This window comes from Bactrocera neohumeralis, chromosome 6, assembly GCF_024586455.1.
Source record: "Bactrocera neohumeralis isolate Rockhampton chromosome 6, APGP_CSIRO_Bneo_wtdbg2-racon-allhic-juicebox.fasta_v2, whole genome shotgun sequence".
In the NCBI taxonomy this organism is placed as follows: domain Eukaryota; kingdom Metazoa; phylum Arthropoda; class Insecta; order Diptera; family Tephritidae; genus Bactrocera; species Bactrocera neohumeralis.
Genome location: NC_065923.1, coordinates 36,652,531 through 36,669,313, shown reverse-complemented (window position 1 = coordinate 36,669,313; position 16,783 = coordinate 36,652,531). Strand labels below are relative to the sequence as shown.

At 41.2% G+C, this 16,783-nt stretch overlaps 1 protein-coding gene across 2 annotated transcripts in view; it reads right to left on the bottom strand.

Moving 5' to 3' along the window:
• LOC126761656 (fringe glycosyltransferase) overlaps window positions 1-16,783 on the bottom strand; it is a 123,775-nt gene that overhangs the window by 28,054 nt on the left and 78,938 nt on the right. For both annotated transcript variants that reach the window (XM_050478009.1, XM_050478008.1), the window contains exon 4: window positions 10,054-10,156. In XM_050478009.1, coding sequence (XP_050333966.1) covers window positions 10,054-10,156 — 103 coding nt within the window. The remainder of the gene's footprint in view (window positions 1-10,053; window positions 10,157-16,783) is intronic.

Here is a 16,783-nt window from a genome sequence, read left to right as displayed (position 1 = left end):
AGACAGCCGACAGAAGTGGCGATTGGGCGACAACCGCTCTTAAGCAATTGTCCGCCAGCAAAAGGCCTGCTGCTTGCTGCCGCTTGTTTTCCAACTGAACTGTAACCGAGTCAGAGCGCTGAGTCCACTGTCGACACTGGAGCAATTCAAGTGACACCTGGGCATTTGTATGTTTGTGTTTGCTAGTTTTTTTTTTTTTTCTTGTGACTTTACTATTCCTTTTCCAATTAGTCTCAGCTGCTTTTTTGCTTCGAGTTTTACACACCTTCAACGCCGCGCTCTTGTTCCCGCCACTCAGGCATTGACGCTGCTGTTGAGCTGGCCAGGCGCGCCAGAGTCGAACTGTCGATTCAACTCCAATTACGGCACAAGCGGATTTATCGCTGTTGTCGTTCAGCATTAGACATGCCACACCAGCAGCGGCGACAAGCAGCCAGCAAAACATGCAATCGCAAAAAACGAACGAAGTCGCCAACGAGAAAAAACATAACCCACAGTCATAGTGAGCAACCGCACTCGCTCGAGTTCAACGCTGACAGCTGGCCAACCTCGGTCGCAACTCGAGTGTCGGCCATAGTTAGAGTGAAAGTTGTAGTCACGCTTTGGCCAGTTTAATGGGCCAACACCCAGTACAAAAGCGCAGTCCGCAGTCGGCGCTACACTAATCGGGAAAAGAGTGCAACAAAATGAAAAACTGCGCACCCAAAGTGCAATGAAATTCATCGATCGCGTCCTTCAGCAAACGCTAATCAATCGCTCATTTAAAATGGTGCAAGCTGTTGGTGTTGGTGTTGTTGCATGTTGTTGTTTGGTTTGTTATTTGATTTTGCATTTTATTCATGTTGCGCTGGTGGCCGGGCACAGTTTGCAATGCAAAAAGCAACAATGTTTGGCTTTGCAGATAAATCAGTTAGTAACTGTTCTTTCATATATTGCATGCATAGCAGAGCTTACGATTGAAATCAACTACACAGAGAGAAATGATTCATAAAATTTGAGAGCCAAAGTGTGATTTTCTGCTACCACCCCACAGTGGTATAACTAATTGATATATCTATTTTATTAGGCCATTTTATAGCAGTTGTTTGTTCGGTTGGCCACTTTTCAGGCGCCGCATCTAAAGCATGTAGTTTTTAGAGAATTTTGTTTGCTTTAATTCATTAATTTCTGGAACGTTCCACAACGTCACTAGTGGTGAATAAGCTGCTAAGGAACTTGGAAGCCAAGGCTCCTAAGATGGTGGCATATGCGGACTACATTGCCATTTTAATAACGGGTCTATAGACGGGTCCAAAATTTGGCATCGCAAGCGGGTCTGGGGTTGAAGCCGGAAAACGGATCTGACTGTCTTAAGCACAAAGTTTCTCTATGTAGGTTTCATTCGATGGGAGCACAACTCTCTCTCTCTCAAAGACCGAACCAAGTATCTTGGGGTAGTCTTGGATAGCAAACTGCTGTGGAAGCACAACGCGGACGTAAGAGTGACAAGAGCTAGCAAAGCTTTATATACGTGTCTCCCTCTCTCATTCACTACAAAGCTATTGTCAGACAAATTCTGCTTTACGATGCAGTGTTATGGAGGGGAGGCGTAATGAAATCCACCTACCGGAAGCCAATGGAAAGAGTTTAGAGGAGCTTTAAGAACAACTCCAACGGCGGCTCTGGAACTAGTAGTACTAAACCTTGAATCTATAGACCTCCTTGCTGAAAACTTTGAAATCGCAGGAGAATTTACATATAAAACCTTCGGGCATGGCTCGGTGGGTAACGGCGAAGAGGCAAACATCGACTACATTATCCCACTTTTCATCTGGGAAAGAAGTTTCAAAGGAAACATAAAAAATATGGCTAGCGTAAAGATAGTTTAGCTACACGCAACACTCTAAACATCTATATGGATGGCTTGAAAATGGACGATGGAGTTGGTGTGGGACCACTGCAGTATATTTCAAGCTGAGGCCGCGCACCTGCAGCAATTCCAGACATAGACAGTCAAGCAGCAATCAAGGCAGTAACCTCGTATCACTAATCGGCCAGAAGTGTCTTGGGAAGTAGGGCAGTAGTGGAAAGTGTTGCCACATGCAAGCAACTTCACTTCACAGGGTGCCAGGCTACAAAGGAATCGAGGACAAGGAAATAGTGGACGAGATTGTCAAGAATGTTAAACGGTTAACGTCCGAAAACGTGATCAACATCTAGATGCTGATATGGACAGAAGAACCATTACACTGAACACTTGGAGATGATTCTGAAGTTTGTAACACATACATATGTATCTTAAGAACTCTTACATAAAGTAGAGCGATAATTGCAAGGGTTTTAGGAAAATATAGAAGCTTTGGATTTGGAAAAATGTTCAACGCTTATTTGAGGAAAACTGAGCGAGAGTATAAGAGTAGAAGAAGAGGCCGTTCCCAAGTCAGTCGGGCCTAAGTAACCGGAACGGATCTTGATTTTTTATCCGTCCAAGGGCTGACAACTCGGCACCATACCTCGAAATTACTTCAGGAATGTTTTCTGCCACTAAAACAGAGAAGAGAAAGCAAGACAACAATAACATTCCTTTCTTTAGTACTTTGCGTTTTCTGTATGCAAATTATTAGCGGTGCTACATCACATTGATTTCCAAGTAACAAACTATATTTTTACTCAGTGGACATATTTGTATTAAGTATCTATAGCAGCTGCACTGCCGTTTAGCAATTTTTTAATTGTTTCGTTATTAAAGCGAACTATTTCGCAATGTGCAAAATTAATTTATTGCACTACAAGCGGCCAAGGTTCTCGACTGGCTGCACCAGTTCTGATCTCACAACCAAAGCAATAAATAAAGCCAGGCATACATACATACAAATAGGTGTGGTTTTAAGTTGTTGCAACAACATCAATGAAATCGACTGCGGGCAAAATTAAAAAAGTAATAAATAAATATGCTGATTTTATCGGATCCAATCTGCGTTATGAAAGTCTGAACTTAATAGCTCAGCTGCTAACTCGCAAACCAGTGTTTACTTTGGTAACACCGTACCAATAGATTCGGTTGCTTGTGCCCAACTGAAAGTCATAACTCGAACATAAATACCGGCAAATCAGTAAATCAATCTCTCAGCCAAGCTGCCACAAAAGCAACAATAAACAATTCTTTCTTGCAAAGCGGAACTCCAACGACAGTCAACTCCTTCGTGCTTTGTTTGCGCGCCATACTAACCGGGCAAGGGGTGCGCTGCGGTGCGGCGTAGAAACTTCTCATTTTGTAAAATGTTGGTCACGTGCACTGCTTGCAGGCAACACGTGAAGCAACAACAAGCAATATGCCAACTTATATGCTTAAGCATTTACTTGTGCTTATGTGCACTTTTATATGCAAATGCAACGTTGTTGCAGCTAAACTGGGCAGTAACAGCTGCCACAAAGTGCTCACATGCTCGAATGCTTGCGTACATTCTTTTTAATATGTTGGCATGTACTCGTGTTTATATATAGAGTTTTGCAAATCTGCATTGCTCGAAATTATTGGAAACGTTGCAATAAGATTGGGCAATACATGTACTAGACACCACAGCAGTATTGTGGTACTCGACTGCAGTTGCAAACAATTTGCATAGCCACATTTATGCTAACATTCTGCAAAACAAATACACTGTAGGAAAAGTTATAACTAAAATTCTGTGGTTCCCAATCAACTTGCCGAGTTCTCTCTAAGCATAACTCGCAAGTGAGTATGGTGAAACGAACATCAATTGTCAACGCTTAGAGTGTTTTGAAATGAACTCACACATCTTTTGTTTAAAGTAGAAACATACTTTTGTGAGTAAAAGCTACTAATTCAGCTCGCAACTAGAACATTTTCCGTCAGGGTGAGCGTAAATGTGTGCGCTCTATGGTATACTTGCTCGCATTGGTTCTCCTAAAAAGCAATTGTGTTATTTGTGTTACGCAATCAGTGGCAACGTTTTACAAAACTGATAGAAGTGCAAAAGTGAAAGAACTAGGAGTGATACTTCTTAAGTTTATCTTTATTAGAAGACAAAAAAATTTATTTTTTTCCTACTAAAAATCTGAGTTCAAGAACTAATAAGAGATTTGGCTTATTTCTGCTCTTGCAATTTTTATATATTTTTTTCTCAACATCAATTCTATGTCTACATATGGCAGAATAAACAATTATGTGGGTTATTTACATCATAGAGCAGCATCGATATTCAAGTAGTCTAATAAAGAGCTCATTTCTGTAACGCTTACCTCGTTAGATACAAGTTTGAAAACACACATATAATAATCTTCAAGTTTAAATTTGGAGTGATTTTCTTCCTTAGTTATCTGAGATCTTTATTCAGTCTGAGTTGTTTGTTGTTGCCGAAATTGCACTAATCGATTTCATGTGGAATTATTTCCATAAAGAAATGAAAACAGTTTCTATCCTTAAAAAAAACATGTAGCGCAATGATAACCAACTAATTGATGCCTGAAATTGAAGCTCGTCATCTCGGTGACATTTGATTTCAACAAGACGGCGCCACTTTCCACACATCGCATCAATCAATGGATTTATGGAGAGAACACTTTGGTCAGCAGATAATTTTACGTTTTAGTTTGGTCGATTGGAAATGTACAACACACCGTTAGACTTTTTCCTGCGGTGATATGTAAAGTCTAAAGCCTATTCGTTTCAGGCCTTGGAAATGCTCCAACGAGTCAACGAAAATTGGACTCAAATGGATGGACGTAGCCGCGGCCAACATTTGGAAGAGATAATCTTCATGAAATAAATGCCAAAGAATGTTCTTACGAATGATAATAAAAATTGCCCATTCAATTTGAAGTTTCCAAGTTTTTTCTCAAAAAGTTTAGGGAACCTCGAAATGGAACACGCTTTAAAATGTGAATGTCAAGATTCAACGCAAAGCTTATGGAAAAGGTCATCGAAATATTATTTTCAAAACACTATTGGATTTCTTCAGCCAAGCGATGAAACAAAGCTGCAGAGTCACGTTCGTTATTCACGGAAGCAAAGCAAATCGAAAACAACAAAGTGCCTAGAATAGATGGCATACCCAACAAAGCTCTGTAGGAAGCTATAACCTCGAAAGTTCGGCTGTTCGCTAAAACTTATAACGCTTGAATAAAAGAAGAAGTGCTCCCCGACCCGACCCCGGAAAGTGCAGCATTTGATTTCTTTAAAAAATCGAATGTACGAAAGCATAATAAGAAACCGCTTGGAGTTAGCAAAATAGGGAGCTGGCGGAAAGACAATATGGCTTTATGAAGCAAAAGTCCCAATTGACATACTAGGAAAAGTCGTATAGCCGTGACATACTAGGAAAAGTAATCAAAGTTCTGGATGAAACCTCATAAATATTATAATGAGCTATTTTCAAAACAGAAGAGAGATTTTACTGACGAAGGCACCAAGAGTTCTCTATCTCGAATGAAATACCATAAGAGTCAGTTTTAGGCCGCTGTCATGGAACGTCTTATATGACGGGGTGCTAAGAAGATAGCAATCAACAGACGTGAAAATAATATTATATGCAGACATTCTTATAGTAGTAGCAGTGTCTAAAAATGTCTTAAGAAACAAATGCAGTGAGTGTGTAAATAGTCTACTCAAATGGTTTTTTTCTGTGAGCTTGGAACTGACTGAAAACGAAGCAGGAGTTTTACTCATAAGCCACCAAGAAGATGGAAAAACAAATAGTGCTCACAATAGAGAAGTGTGAGATTACTTCGCAGGCACAATTGAAAATCGTATAGAATTGTGGCAAACAGAGTCTTCGTGCGTTCCAGTCCGCGATTTCTAATTATAAAATTAATGAATTCAGTAATATTGTATGCGGCTTCAATATGATTCGCACTCTGGACATTAAATTCTATGCAAAATCGATAAGCACAGTGCATTCCTTTATTGCCCTCGATTTTTAAATACTAGAAAACAACTAAAAACTATACTCGTTGTTTAATTTACGATTAATTTGATTTGATATTAAATAGTAGCGTATTCGATTCACCACTCTCAAAGCTCCAAATGATCCAACGTCAATATATTGCGTTATTTTAGTGTGAACAAGAAACATACTAAAACAAGCAAGTCATAAAATCTTAACAATTATCTAACACTAGATTAAAGTCATTAAATTTAGAACATATATTTAGTAAATACAGTTAGAACGTAACTACAGCAATTCCTGCAATTGCAACTCAGCTGATTAACCTGTGAAGCAAAGAAGTTATAAAATTGCCATGTCAGCTCCTAATCTGATAGCGCTTAAAGCCCATTTACTAAGGGTGCACACACGCATACCTAGGAGATATATTGCTGAATAGATGACTGGAGTAGAGAGCAACTGTCTTTCGACTTCACCCAAGACTCTCGCATGCATAATTACTTAACAGGCACTCGATGCTGCCGATGATGATTTAATGGATGGCTTGTTAAGGTTACGGTGCAGGCGAAATGGTGTGCAGCTGAGATTCCACCGAATCATTTCGTATAATCACCGAGGCAATTGACTTTGGGCTCGTTAAAGTTGGCAACTGCAATAATTTTGCCATCAATTCCATCAGTTAAATAGAGTGTTCTACACATGAAGCCGGCATGCAACAGTGGCAAGCGCAACGACAGTGCCTAGACTATGGCAGAGTGGGTTGCCACTTAGAAGTGGTAGAGCATTCATTAGAGTCCCGCTTATTCGCACTTGACTAGATGAAAATTTCTATTGGCGCAGGCATACACACACACAGGCGAACCACTTTGCTATTATGTGCAACACAAGATATATAATTTGAATTACCGCAGCTTTTATTAATACGTGGAGGTGAAAGCGTTAATTGGTCTTAAGCAGGCGATGGCATAAAAGCGTAAAAGAAGTGGTGTGCGGGAGAGCCTCGCTGTACATAATTCAAAAGTCGATTGCGAACTTGCAACATTGCTGACTACAGCAAAACATCACAGATACCTATGCGTATGAATGTCGGTGAGCGTTTGCGATGAATTAAAGCATCACTGCCGAGTGACAAACCGCCTGCGCTGCCAACCCTTCCCCTCCCATAAACAACTAAACAACTGTCGAGCTTGTGAACTTTGACTTGTGACACATGTCACAAGCAACTACTAAGCGAACTTGCAACATGCCACGTCTGTGCGAACATGCGTATGCAGCACTGTGTGTGCGTGTATATATGCATTAAGCCCGTAATTATGCGATCGATCAAATGCAAATCACCACCACAAAGCCACTAACAACAGCGCAAGGCCAATGAACCGCACTGCATCCCCGCCCACCGTCATTGCAACCTGGCTTCAATCGCTGGTGGGCAACTCAACTATGTACATGCATGCGTGGTAAGCAACAAGCACGGCAATGACAATGGCGGCACCTCATCTACCCGGCACTTCTGCTTTGCAACAGCATTCGCACCAGTGTCGGTTGTTGCACTCGCTGCAGCTGTTCTGGCGTTGCTCCGGTGCTGCCCGGGCTGCTCAGCCGCTGCCGCAATGCAATCGATGCTCGAGCCACTTTATCTATTCATAGGCTTCGTGCGCTATTTGTATGTTGGCGTTGGTAATTTTATATGCAGATGCGGTCAACAGTTTAGCCGCAATGTTGCACACAAACTTGTTGTTGTGGCTGCTTTTGTTGTTGCTGTGGTGGTTGCCCTTGTAGTCTGCACCGGTCGCAGGGGAGCGACTCACCACCAGCCGCTGGTGTTGGGCATGGCAATACACAATAGCGCGAATTGCAGCTGCGAAATTGCTGCTAGGAGGCTGTTGCTGCAACATTTAAACGGCTTTTGTTTGTAGGCGCGCACAAAGCAAACAATGGATTAAAGGCGAAAATCTGCCCAGTTCGCATACAAATGACTATAAAGGGAGCATTTTTATTGAGGATGCGAATTTAATCATTTTTAGTTGGTGCAACTCTGGTAGGTAACAATATAAAAAGCTAATATTAAATGAGGTTAGGAAGTTGAGTTTGCAAGCCTTTTGCGTAACAATTATCTGAAATATCAATTCATATTGAATTAAACGTTCTCTGTACGATTTCGGGTCTAAAACTCTGCTAATTTTCATTTTCTACTTTATTATTATAATCCCCAAGTTGGTTGGTTGCTTTGATTGAAAAGGGAAGCGCAGGAATATCAGACCACAGGCGACCGCAGTTAGGTCATCAGTAGGCCTATTTTGTGCTTTCTTTTGAAAACCACATTAAGCTTTATACAGCAATTTAGTTAGGAGTTGGTAAAAAACCTGATTTTTTCCATCCCAGCTGCCCTATCTATAGCTATCTAGTTGTAGCATTGGGAGTCGTGAAATATCCCGCTTTATCCGGATGAAGGCTGAGCGTCCGCATAGATAATGCTGTAGAGTCTCATCATCATCCGTCGTGCATTCTGCCGAATCCACTTTCCATTTTCGGGGTCTGAATGTTTGATCTTTAGGGTAGGTGTCCTGAGATGACCCCTAAAATATTACTAAGCTCCCTTTTGCCTAGAAATAGAAGCTTCTTGGTCTGTCCGCTATCTCAAAGCACAATCAAAGTGTGCCCTGTGTTGCTAGTGTTCCAAGACCTAAGGAATTGCTCTAGAATACATTGCTTCCAAAAACCCTTGAAGGAACTGAATGAACTAAGACAGCTTAGGTGAATTGTGTACCTAGCTGCTGTTTTGCTCACAATCTTGGCCTGAAAGACTGAATTGTAGTCACGTTTAAAGCTACCTTCTGCGTATGGATTACTACAAAGTCCGGCGTGTTTAACGTGGGTACCTGTTGACGAGAGTCTTTCACCACAGTGCTCAAAAGTACAGCGGATTAAATCAAAGCATTGATCAGCGCCCTGAAAATGCAGTCATTTTCACTAACAATTGGCAGTTTGGAATGAACGCACTAACCACTTTGGTAGAGTTGGAGGCTAATTTGAAACGTCTGCCGTAGTTTTGGGTTCGACTCCCGGTTGCAATGCAATTCCACATTCAACTGCCAAAGTGTCAGTTCTTCCCGCATTTGGGTTTTAACGGCAACCACTATGATACTCCCCGAGGGGCCAGTCCGCATGAGCAGGTTGGAGCGAGCTCTAAGAGCCCCTGCTCCCCGTGGTACCAGAATTAAGTCTCGACTCAGACCTCGTAGCCGAAACTACTACCAGTTGCACTTCCATACTGGTGACCACGGGATAGACATCATCCACATCATTCCCTAACTTTTTGGCATTCCGACAACGCAGATCCCTAATGTCTTATCCAACGGCTCGAATGTACTCGTAAGTTACTCGACCGTTAGGACTATTGTCCCAACGGTCTTGCCACCTACAACTGACCCAATCATCTAGAAGCCTCCTACTCCCTAGATATCCCTTCCTCTCCACATCATCATCGGAAATCCAATCATTCCGCAGCAATGACACACTCAAGCCCTTTATTAGCCTGAATGCAACAGCACTCTGTATGACAATCAGGTCAAGAGGGGATACACCAAACAAAACCTGCATATTATGTATTACTACAGAAGAAGTTTCATGGATTACTACAGAAGAAGCCCGCTCTTGTTCCTATTTCACCTTTAGAGCCGTCGGAATTGTCGACAACAGAACCATTGGTCCATACTTTTCCAATGGGGAATAAACACGTTGTGTTTAGTTCCTCATGAAAATTCTCTCTTTCTTACGACTGTTCTTTTCTCAGTCGTATTGTCTATTTAACCCGAGTTCGTTAACAAAGTCGAGCATGATACCAAGGCCGTAGCGACGTCTAAGTCTTCAAGTACAATTTCAGATAGAAGGAATCCAGCAAAAAGAGTAACTTGCCCAGACGTCTCACCTCCAGATGGAAAGGTAAGCTAAGGTCGGTTGAGTCAGCACTTTATTAATATAAGAAAATAAATATATGTTAGAGTATAATAAAGCCAGTCCCTAGCTCTTAGACGACTGAGATGCAATATTAAAGATCTTCCTTCCTTCAAAATTTTCAAGTTACAAACATTTATTTACTTATCCAAATTTCTGTTGCTTAGTCATAAATATTACTTAAAGGTTAGAAAAAAGTAAAGTTTAAACTTACTTCTTGCCACTGGCCAGGAAGACATCCAATTCCGCAGACATTTTGCAGCACAAAGCTTCCTGAAAGTGTCCCTGCGAACAGTTTGTGTTAATTAGATGTCCCTCTGAAAATACACAAATACCAAACGAATAATGATTAAAGCATATCACCGAAAATCAGCTTAATTAGTGATAAATTCTCTAGCAAATAAATATGAGCAAACAAAAAAAGCAAGAAAAAAGAAGCATGCCGGATAAGCGGCGGCAAAAACGGTAGCTAATGCCATGGCGCATGCGCACACAGCAAACACATATGACCAAGCAGACAAATGGACAGCGCAATGGTACAGGGGAACTGAACACAGAATCTTCCCAGTGCCGCAGAAACGAGCATATCGCATATGGAGCTTATCTGCGTAGCCTGGCAGCGCTCGATATGGACAAAACGCCATACATACAATATCGCAAATGTCTGTTCACTCTCATACCGCAAGTGCGTGCCTCATATGCCATACATACACCTTAATTGGACGAAAATTGTTGGAATATTTAAAATCGCCTCTTGGCACAATCCACCATATACAAATGGACACATACATACATATATGGTTGGTCCTTTGCCGTACCGCTTATTAAAAAGCGAAACCATTTGAGATGACGAAGATTTACGCATATCGACGCACACATACAAATACATGTGAATATCAACGAATAAAAACGAAATGAAATTGACGCGGCAGCGTTGCAAGTAAAGCAGTAATGCGGCTGCCGGCTAGGCAGCTCAACGGTCGCAGGAGGATACACACATTTTTCAAAATCCAACGCGCGTTTAACAAAAATTCAGTGGGCATGTTGTAGTCCTAATCAAAATTCCGTTCGGATGCTTGAATGTGATGCGGCTGCCGCGAACACTCGCCGATCACTGCACCGCCACCACCACACACTATGCCACCGCTCTTTGTTCCACATTCCACTACTCACTCCCGGGACTGCGATCTACCCAACCGACTGGCTAGCAGGCAGACTCACCGGCACTGACTGGTTGACGGGCTGGTTGGGTCGTAGCTTGCATTGCATTCGGTTCTGTGGCGAGTCACCTCAAAGAATGCGATAAACGATATTTCGGTAATGACACAAGACTTGCCGAAACCAGATCTTCTTGCTGATTTTTAATTTATTATGCGAAACTCTACGATGACTCGAAGGTTGTGTGTGTGGATCTTCAAAGCAACCAGTTGACAGGGGCGATGAAGACCGTTGAAGGTTCCTCATTAGTGCGTTCATAATGGTATATTAATCAAAATGCCACAATGTCACAACAACAACAATGCTAACAACTTGCTGAAATGTTTCGGTGGGGATATTGGTAGTTTACTTGGAATAAGCGAAGGAGATCATTTAGTTGAGTGGGTACAAATAGTAAGTGCTATTATAAAGACTGAGAATCACAACATAAATTTATATATATTTTTAACGGAAATATAACCGCACTATATGTATATCGAATTTACTAGTCATAGTCTTTAAGGTGACTCAATGAAATGTATGCCTCCAAAACAACAAATTTATTCTCACCCCTTAAATGTATTACGCGATCCTGAGAGTAACCTTAAGTATAGAACAACACCACTTACTCTCCCCGTAAGAATTAATAGGGTAAATAGTTCCTCCTATTTGTATTCACCATTTTAATTGGATCTATCTATTACTTGATCATGAGAGTACTACAGATCATCGAAATGAAAAAACACTTAAGTATTGAACGTCATGCCTGCTGAAGAAGCGGATATCCTTTTTGAAAAAATTGTGATTAAAGTCATATTTCTCGCATAATATTAATATGTTAGTTTAGATCATAGGGTTGATCCAAAAGCAACGTTTTATCGCACTTGGACAGATATTTGTGTCATATGTTATCCAAAAAGTCCTTAAAGTATATCACCTCGTATGTCGACGAAGCGTTTTGAGCTTCAAAAATTTATTAAGGCGGTTTATATTAAATCTAGCCTCGGAGAAGGGTTCTAGGTTATCTAAAGATATGTGGTGTGTCCGCCGCGATATTTCAATCTCAGTCTGCTGATAATGGGCATCGGAGGAGAAAATGACAAGATGATTCCTCCTTCAAAGAGCTTCCGGAAAGATATTTAGTAGTACCTATTAGACAATGTCCAGCCAGAACTCCGGCAGCGAGATGAACTATGCTAAATGCAAATAGTTCAAAGGAACTCTTACAGTTCACTTTAGACCAGAAGGAACTGGCAGTCACACAAGTTCTGGTTCTTGACCAGCGCCTGCCAAGCTCACTAGAGATCCATATGTCAATAGAACCAGCGATAGACGCCATTAGACACTTCTCAGACACTACTCACTTCTAATCGGATGAAACTGAGGTAAGCGTGCCCTTCCAAGCAAGGTCATTGGATTTACAACTTCCGGCGATTCCGCTGTAACCGGGACCATACAAGTCTTATATGGAAAAAGCTTTCAGAGGTTACTTATAAGGTCCAACACTCCTTAACTACTTTTGAGCGATAGTCAGGGATTTCAATGTCAGTATAGCCGTTTGTTTATCAAAGTGAATACCCAAATCTCTGAAGAGAGCTATACTTCGGAACAGTACATCAGCGCTTAAAAGACGTGAGGTCTGATAACCTGAAACTGGAGTTGATGGAGAGCTCGCGATAAAAGAATCCACCTTCTCCCTCTTAACTTCGATCCATTCGTAAAGAAACTCACTGCACCTCATCTTCTAGGCTTCGCTCCGCCCACAAATATCTCGCAGTTGTGTGAGCAGAGAAGAAACCTCTAGGTAAAAGAGTGCAAGGAATGAAATCGAAAAATAAAATTTTAGTAGACTGAAACCACTAAAACAATAGACGAACAAGACGACAAAATTAATAGAAGTGTGAATTAAACATTGAAAAAATTACTGTTCTTTACTTGTATGACGCTTGTGAGCACAACCATTGTTTTAAGAAAGTAGGCTACTGCACAAATTAAGCTAATCAGCAGATAACTGACCTCTTTATAATATTTGTTCTATTTTCTATTTCACATGTGACGCGACAACAGTAAAAACAATAAAAACGAGCCGTTAACAAGGGACCAACAATAAAACCAAACAGGTCTGCTCGCCCACAAAATAGACGATGCGACAATCAACCAAATCGAAAATTGATGTGATGACATTTGTTACAAAAAGCGCCCGAAATCAGCGGCAAGCCGAGCTGGCCGCTCAACCAAAAACACGCTAAGTTGACGCATGAATCAAGTAATCAAGCACAGGTACACACACACACACACACACACACACACTCACATGGCTAGTTATATATGTTTATTTGATTGCTTTATATACAGACTTAGGTGTGTTCAATCTCGAGAAAAAAAGCAGCGGCGGTGATAAATGGACGACGAAATTGATTAATACACGCGTGTGTGGCAGTTGGCTGGTTGTGGCCAGCTGAGTGACGATTGGCAGCGGTCACTTTAAGTAACTGTTTTGCTTTCTACTCTGTGATCGAGCTGTCGGTGTGTGATTATACTCCTTAATGCTTATATGTACAGATGTACACATACATAGGTCGATAAACATCTACTTAGGCACGACTGTAGTGCGACTTCAAGCCGACGCAGCTCAACTCATTCGGCATTTACTTGCATCTGAAATCGATTGGAGATGGAGCACAAACGTCAAAAGAGCGCCTCGTAAATCAAAGCAATTAAAAAGGTAAATTAAAAACTCCTAAATCGAATTTAACGCATACCAATGCAAGGAACTACATTTAAAGCGACATAAAATTTAAAGCAGTCAAAGTGCTTAAACCGAGTTGGCTGTTAACAAATGCATCTACAGTCGTGTTCAGATAATATTGAAAACAGTTACTAAGTTTTCTTAAAAAAAAAAATAAAATTTTTCAAAACCAATTTTTGATGTAATTGTGGTCAAAGTGGTTTATTTTCAAAATTCCTCCAAGTCTTACCCTCAAGGGACTAACTGATATTACTATAAACACATCTACTGGGACATTGTTGCCCCTGTTTCATGATTTACAAAGTTTTTCTGCGTCGATGCAGCGCTGCCAGCTTGATTTCCAAGCATTGAAGGCGTCACGGAAGGCATTCTCCGCAATAGCCTTGGGAGCTGAGGTGCATGCTGCTTGGATCCCCTCTGTCGTCTCAAAATTCAACTTTCAATCCGCTGCGATATTTTGTCGGACCCGATTAACCTTTCGATTGAGTCTCTTGAGGACTTCCACTTAAAACTTGGCGTTGACGGTTTGTCCAGGAGGAACAAATTCATGGTGGACGATGTCTTTGGATTTAAATAAGACAATGAACATCGTTTTCACTGTGGATTTGCTCATTCTTCCCTTTTTTGGGTGAGGAGATGCCGGAGTGTGCCGCTCGGAAGATTGCCTCTTTGTCTCGGGATAATACCTTAAGATAAACGACTCGTCAACTGTGATTACGTTGTTCACAAATTGGGGGGTAAATTTTAAACATGTTCACACAGAATTTAATCGCGTATTTCTGCTCTAACGAACGCTGCATTTTTGGCTTGTACCATTCACAGAAACACATCACGCAAAAATGTTTATCCTGACTCTCCAGGTGCTCGGACCAGCCGCTCGTTCGTTAGCTTGGAACGCCTTCTACCGAATTCAGTCGGTGCGCGCACGCTCCGAAGTACAGTCGCTTCGGAATAAAATCAGTCCTATTACTTTTCGGACAAACCCTGTATATGAGCTATTGGGGCACTTTGATAGAGTGGACTTCGGGCTTCTGAATTGAGTAGTAAGTATATATCATATGTTTCGATGATATTTTTCTGACCTCCACTGTACATGAGACACATGCATAAACTTACAAATTTATCTACAGACAGTTGTAAAACTGTAAACCTGCCATTTGCGTATGAGCTGAGCCAGTGATGGATGTGCGAGTGTCTCCAAAACCTCTCGCAGTAGTAGTCGGATGCAGAAGAAGACGACAATATGCACTTCAGTCTCTGCCACTCAACAGCTCAACAAAATCAAAGTAATCTGCGTCGATGAGCTAATGTTGTCCACCGGTACTTATCAGGCCACTGGAGTGGGATTTGTAATTGAATTTGTTGTAATCATCACTTTTATGGCCTTTCTACTCGTTGTTCACTAGCACACATCTAGACCGGTTGATTTACGACACAGCTATCACACAGTTATAGCAATGAGTTGAGGGGTCATTTAAAATACGTTTATGCCCAGTTGATGAAATTCGAATAGGCCAACGCTTTCGTAACATATTCAAGTGTGTTGGTATGTATATTGGAAGAGCAAATCGTTTATGTGTTATTTGATCCGCAGATACAGGTGCCCGATGAGTATACGATATAGAAAGACACACTAATGAAGAGTGAAAACAACCACAATGGGAAAACGAAGTGAAATTAATAGGCAGCTTAAACAGTTAAATGCAATTTAACTAAATACTATTAACAAATATAACACTAATAAATTATAGTTTTTTACTTTTTCCAATTAGCATTGGTTAAAACACTTTGAATTTACAAAATATTAGTTTAAACTCTACTTCTTTGCCTTAAAAAGTTCATCTAGTTTGGTTGCCTTTCTCTTCTGTTGATAGAGTGATTTATCGCTCAAAGAAGTATAATTGTTTCCAGCCCGTCTTCTTCCATACAGCTTCTGCAGTTGGCGTCTGGTAAGGTTCCCAACCTTACAGCATGGACACCAATAGAGCAATGGCCTGTTAAAAGTCCCACAACTACGGAGACACTAACCTTACTGAGGGCAAAACTTTCACTAAATATCTTGCCATAGATCTTGGGCTGAAAGGGTTTTGCGACAGCGCATGTACTGATGGTGGCCCAGCGCTGGCCAAGCTTCTGCGAAGCCCAGCTATCAAGTAGTAGAACACAAGAGGATACGGCCGACCCGCTCCCATTCTACCGATAGCGGTTCTAGGGTACCTTTCATTGCTGACTCATCAGCTTTGATGCGATTCCGCTATGGCCTGGTACCCAGTACCAGACTTATCACAAACACACTCGTAGATATTGATAGCGATGTTAGGCACTCGTCGACCAACCCTGAACGCAATTTTAATGAGTTCAAGGCTAGTATCACCGCTAAAATAAATAATATAAAAAATATGTTCTAACTAACTGAAAAATCTTCAAAAGTCAATAAATTTGGCGATTACGATTTAAACGTTTCGATAATTTTAGTCTGGTCCCAAAAATTTGCATAATAGCCGGAAACTGTCAAGTAGTGCTTAGATCCTACACTTAGTGCAACTGCATACTACTGCCACAGCAAGGGTGTATAGAATTTTCGTAAAATGCTTCGCGTCAAATTGCAAAATGCAATTTTCGCTCACAATTTACACATTGGACGCGACTCAATTTTCATAAAATTCTACTTAAAACTGTCAAAAACTGATTGATGGTTCTTTCAGAGCGGCCGTGGTTGTTGAAATTGTCCCGTCGCACACACTAAAGACGCGACCAGACAAATGAATCTACGCAGCATGATGGAGGATTTTGACGGACACATGAATGGCCCGAAATGAAAGGATGCAAAACAAATAAAAAAGGTGAAATAAATGAATAAATCGGTGTACATGGTTGTAGGTGTCTGAATGCCGGCTAGTCTGGTTTTTAGTTGATATGAATTACTGGCGGACTACCAGTTCGGACGGCGAACTCGCAAGCACGCACGCCTATGCACACGTTGAAGCTGGTTTAGCAG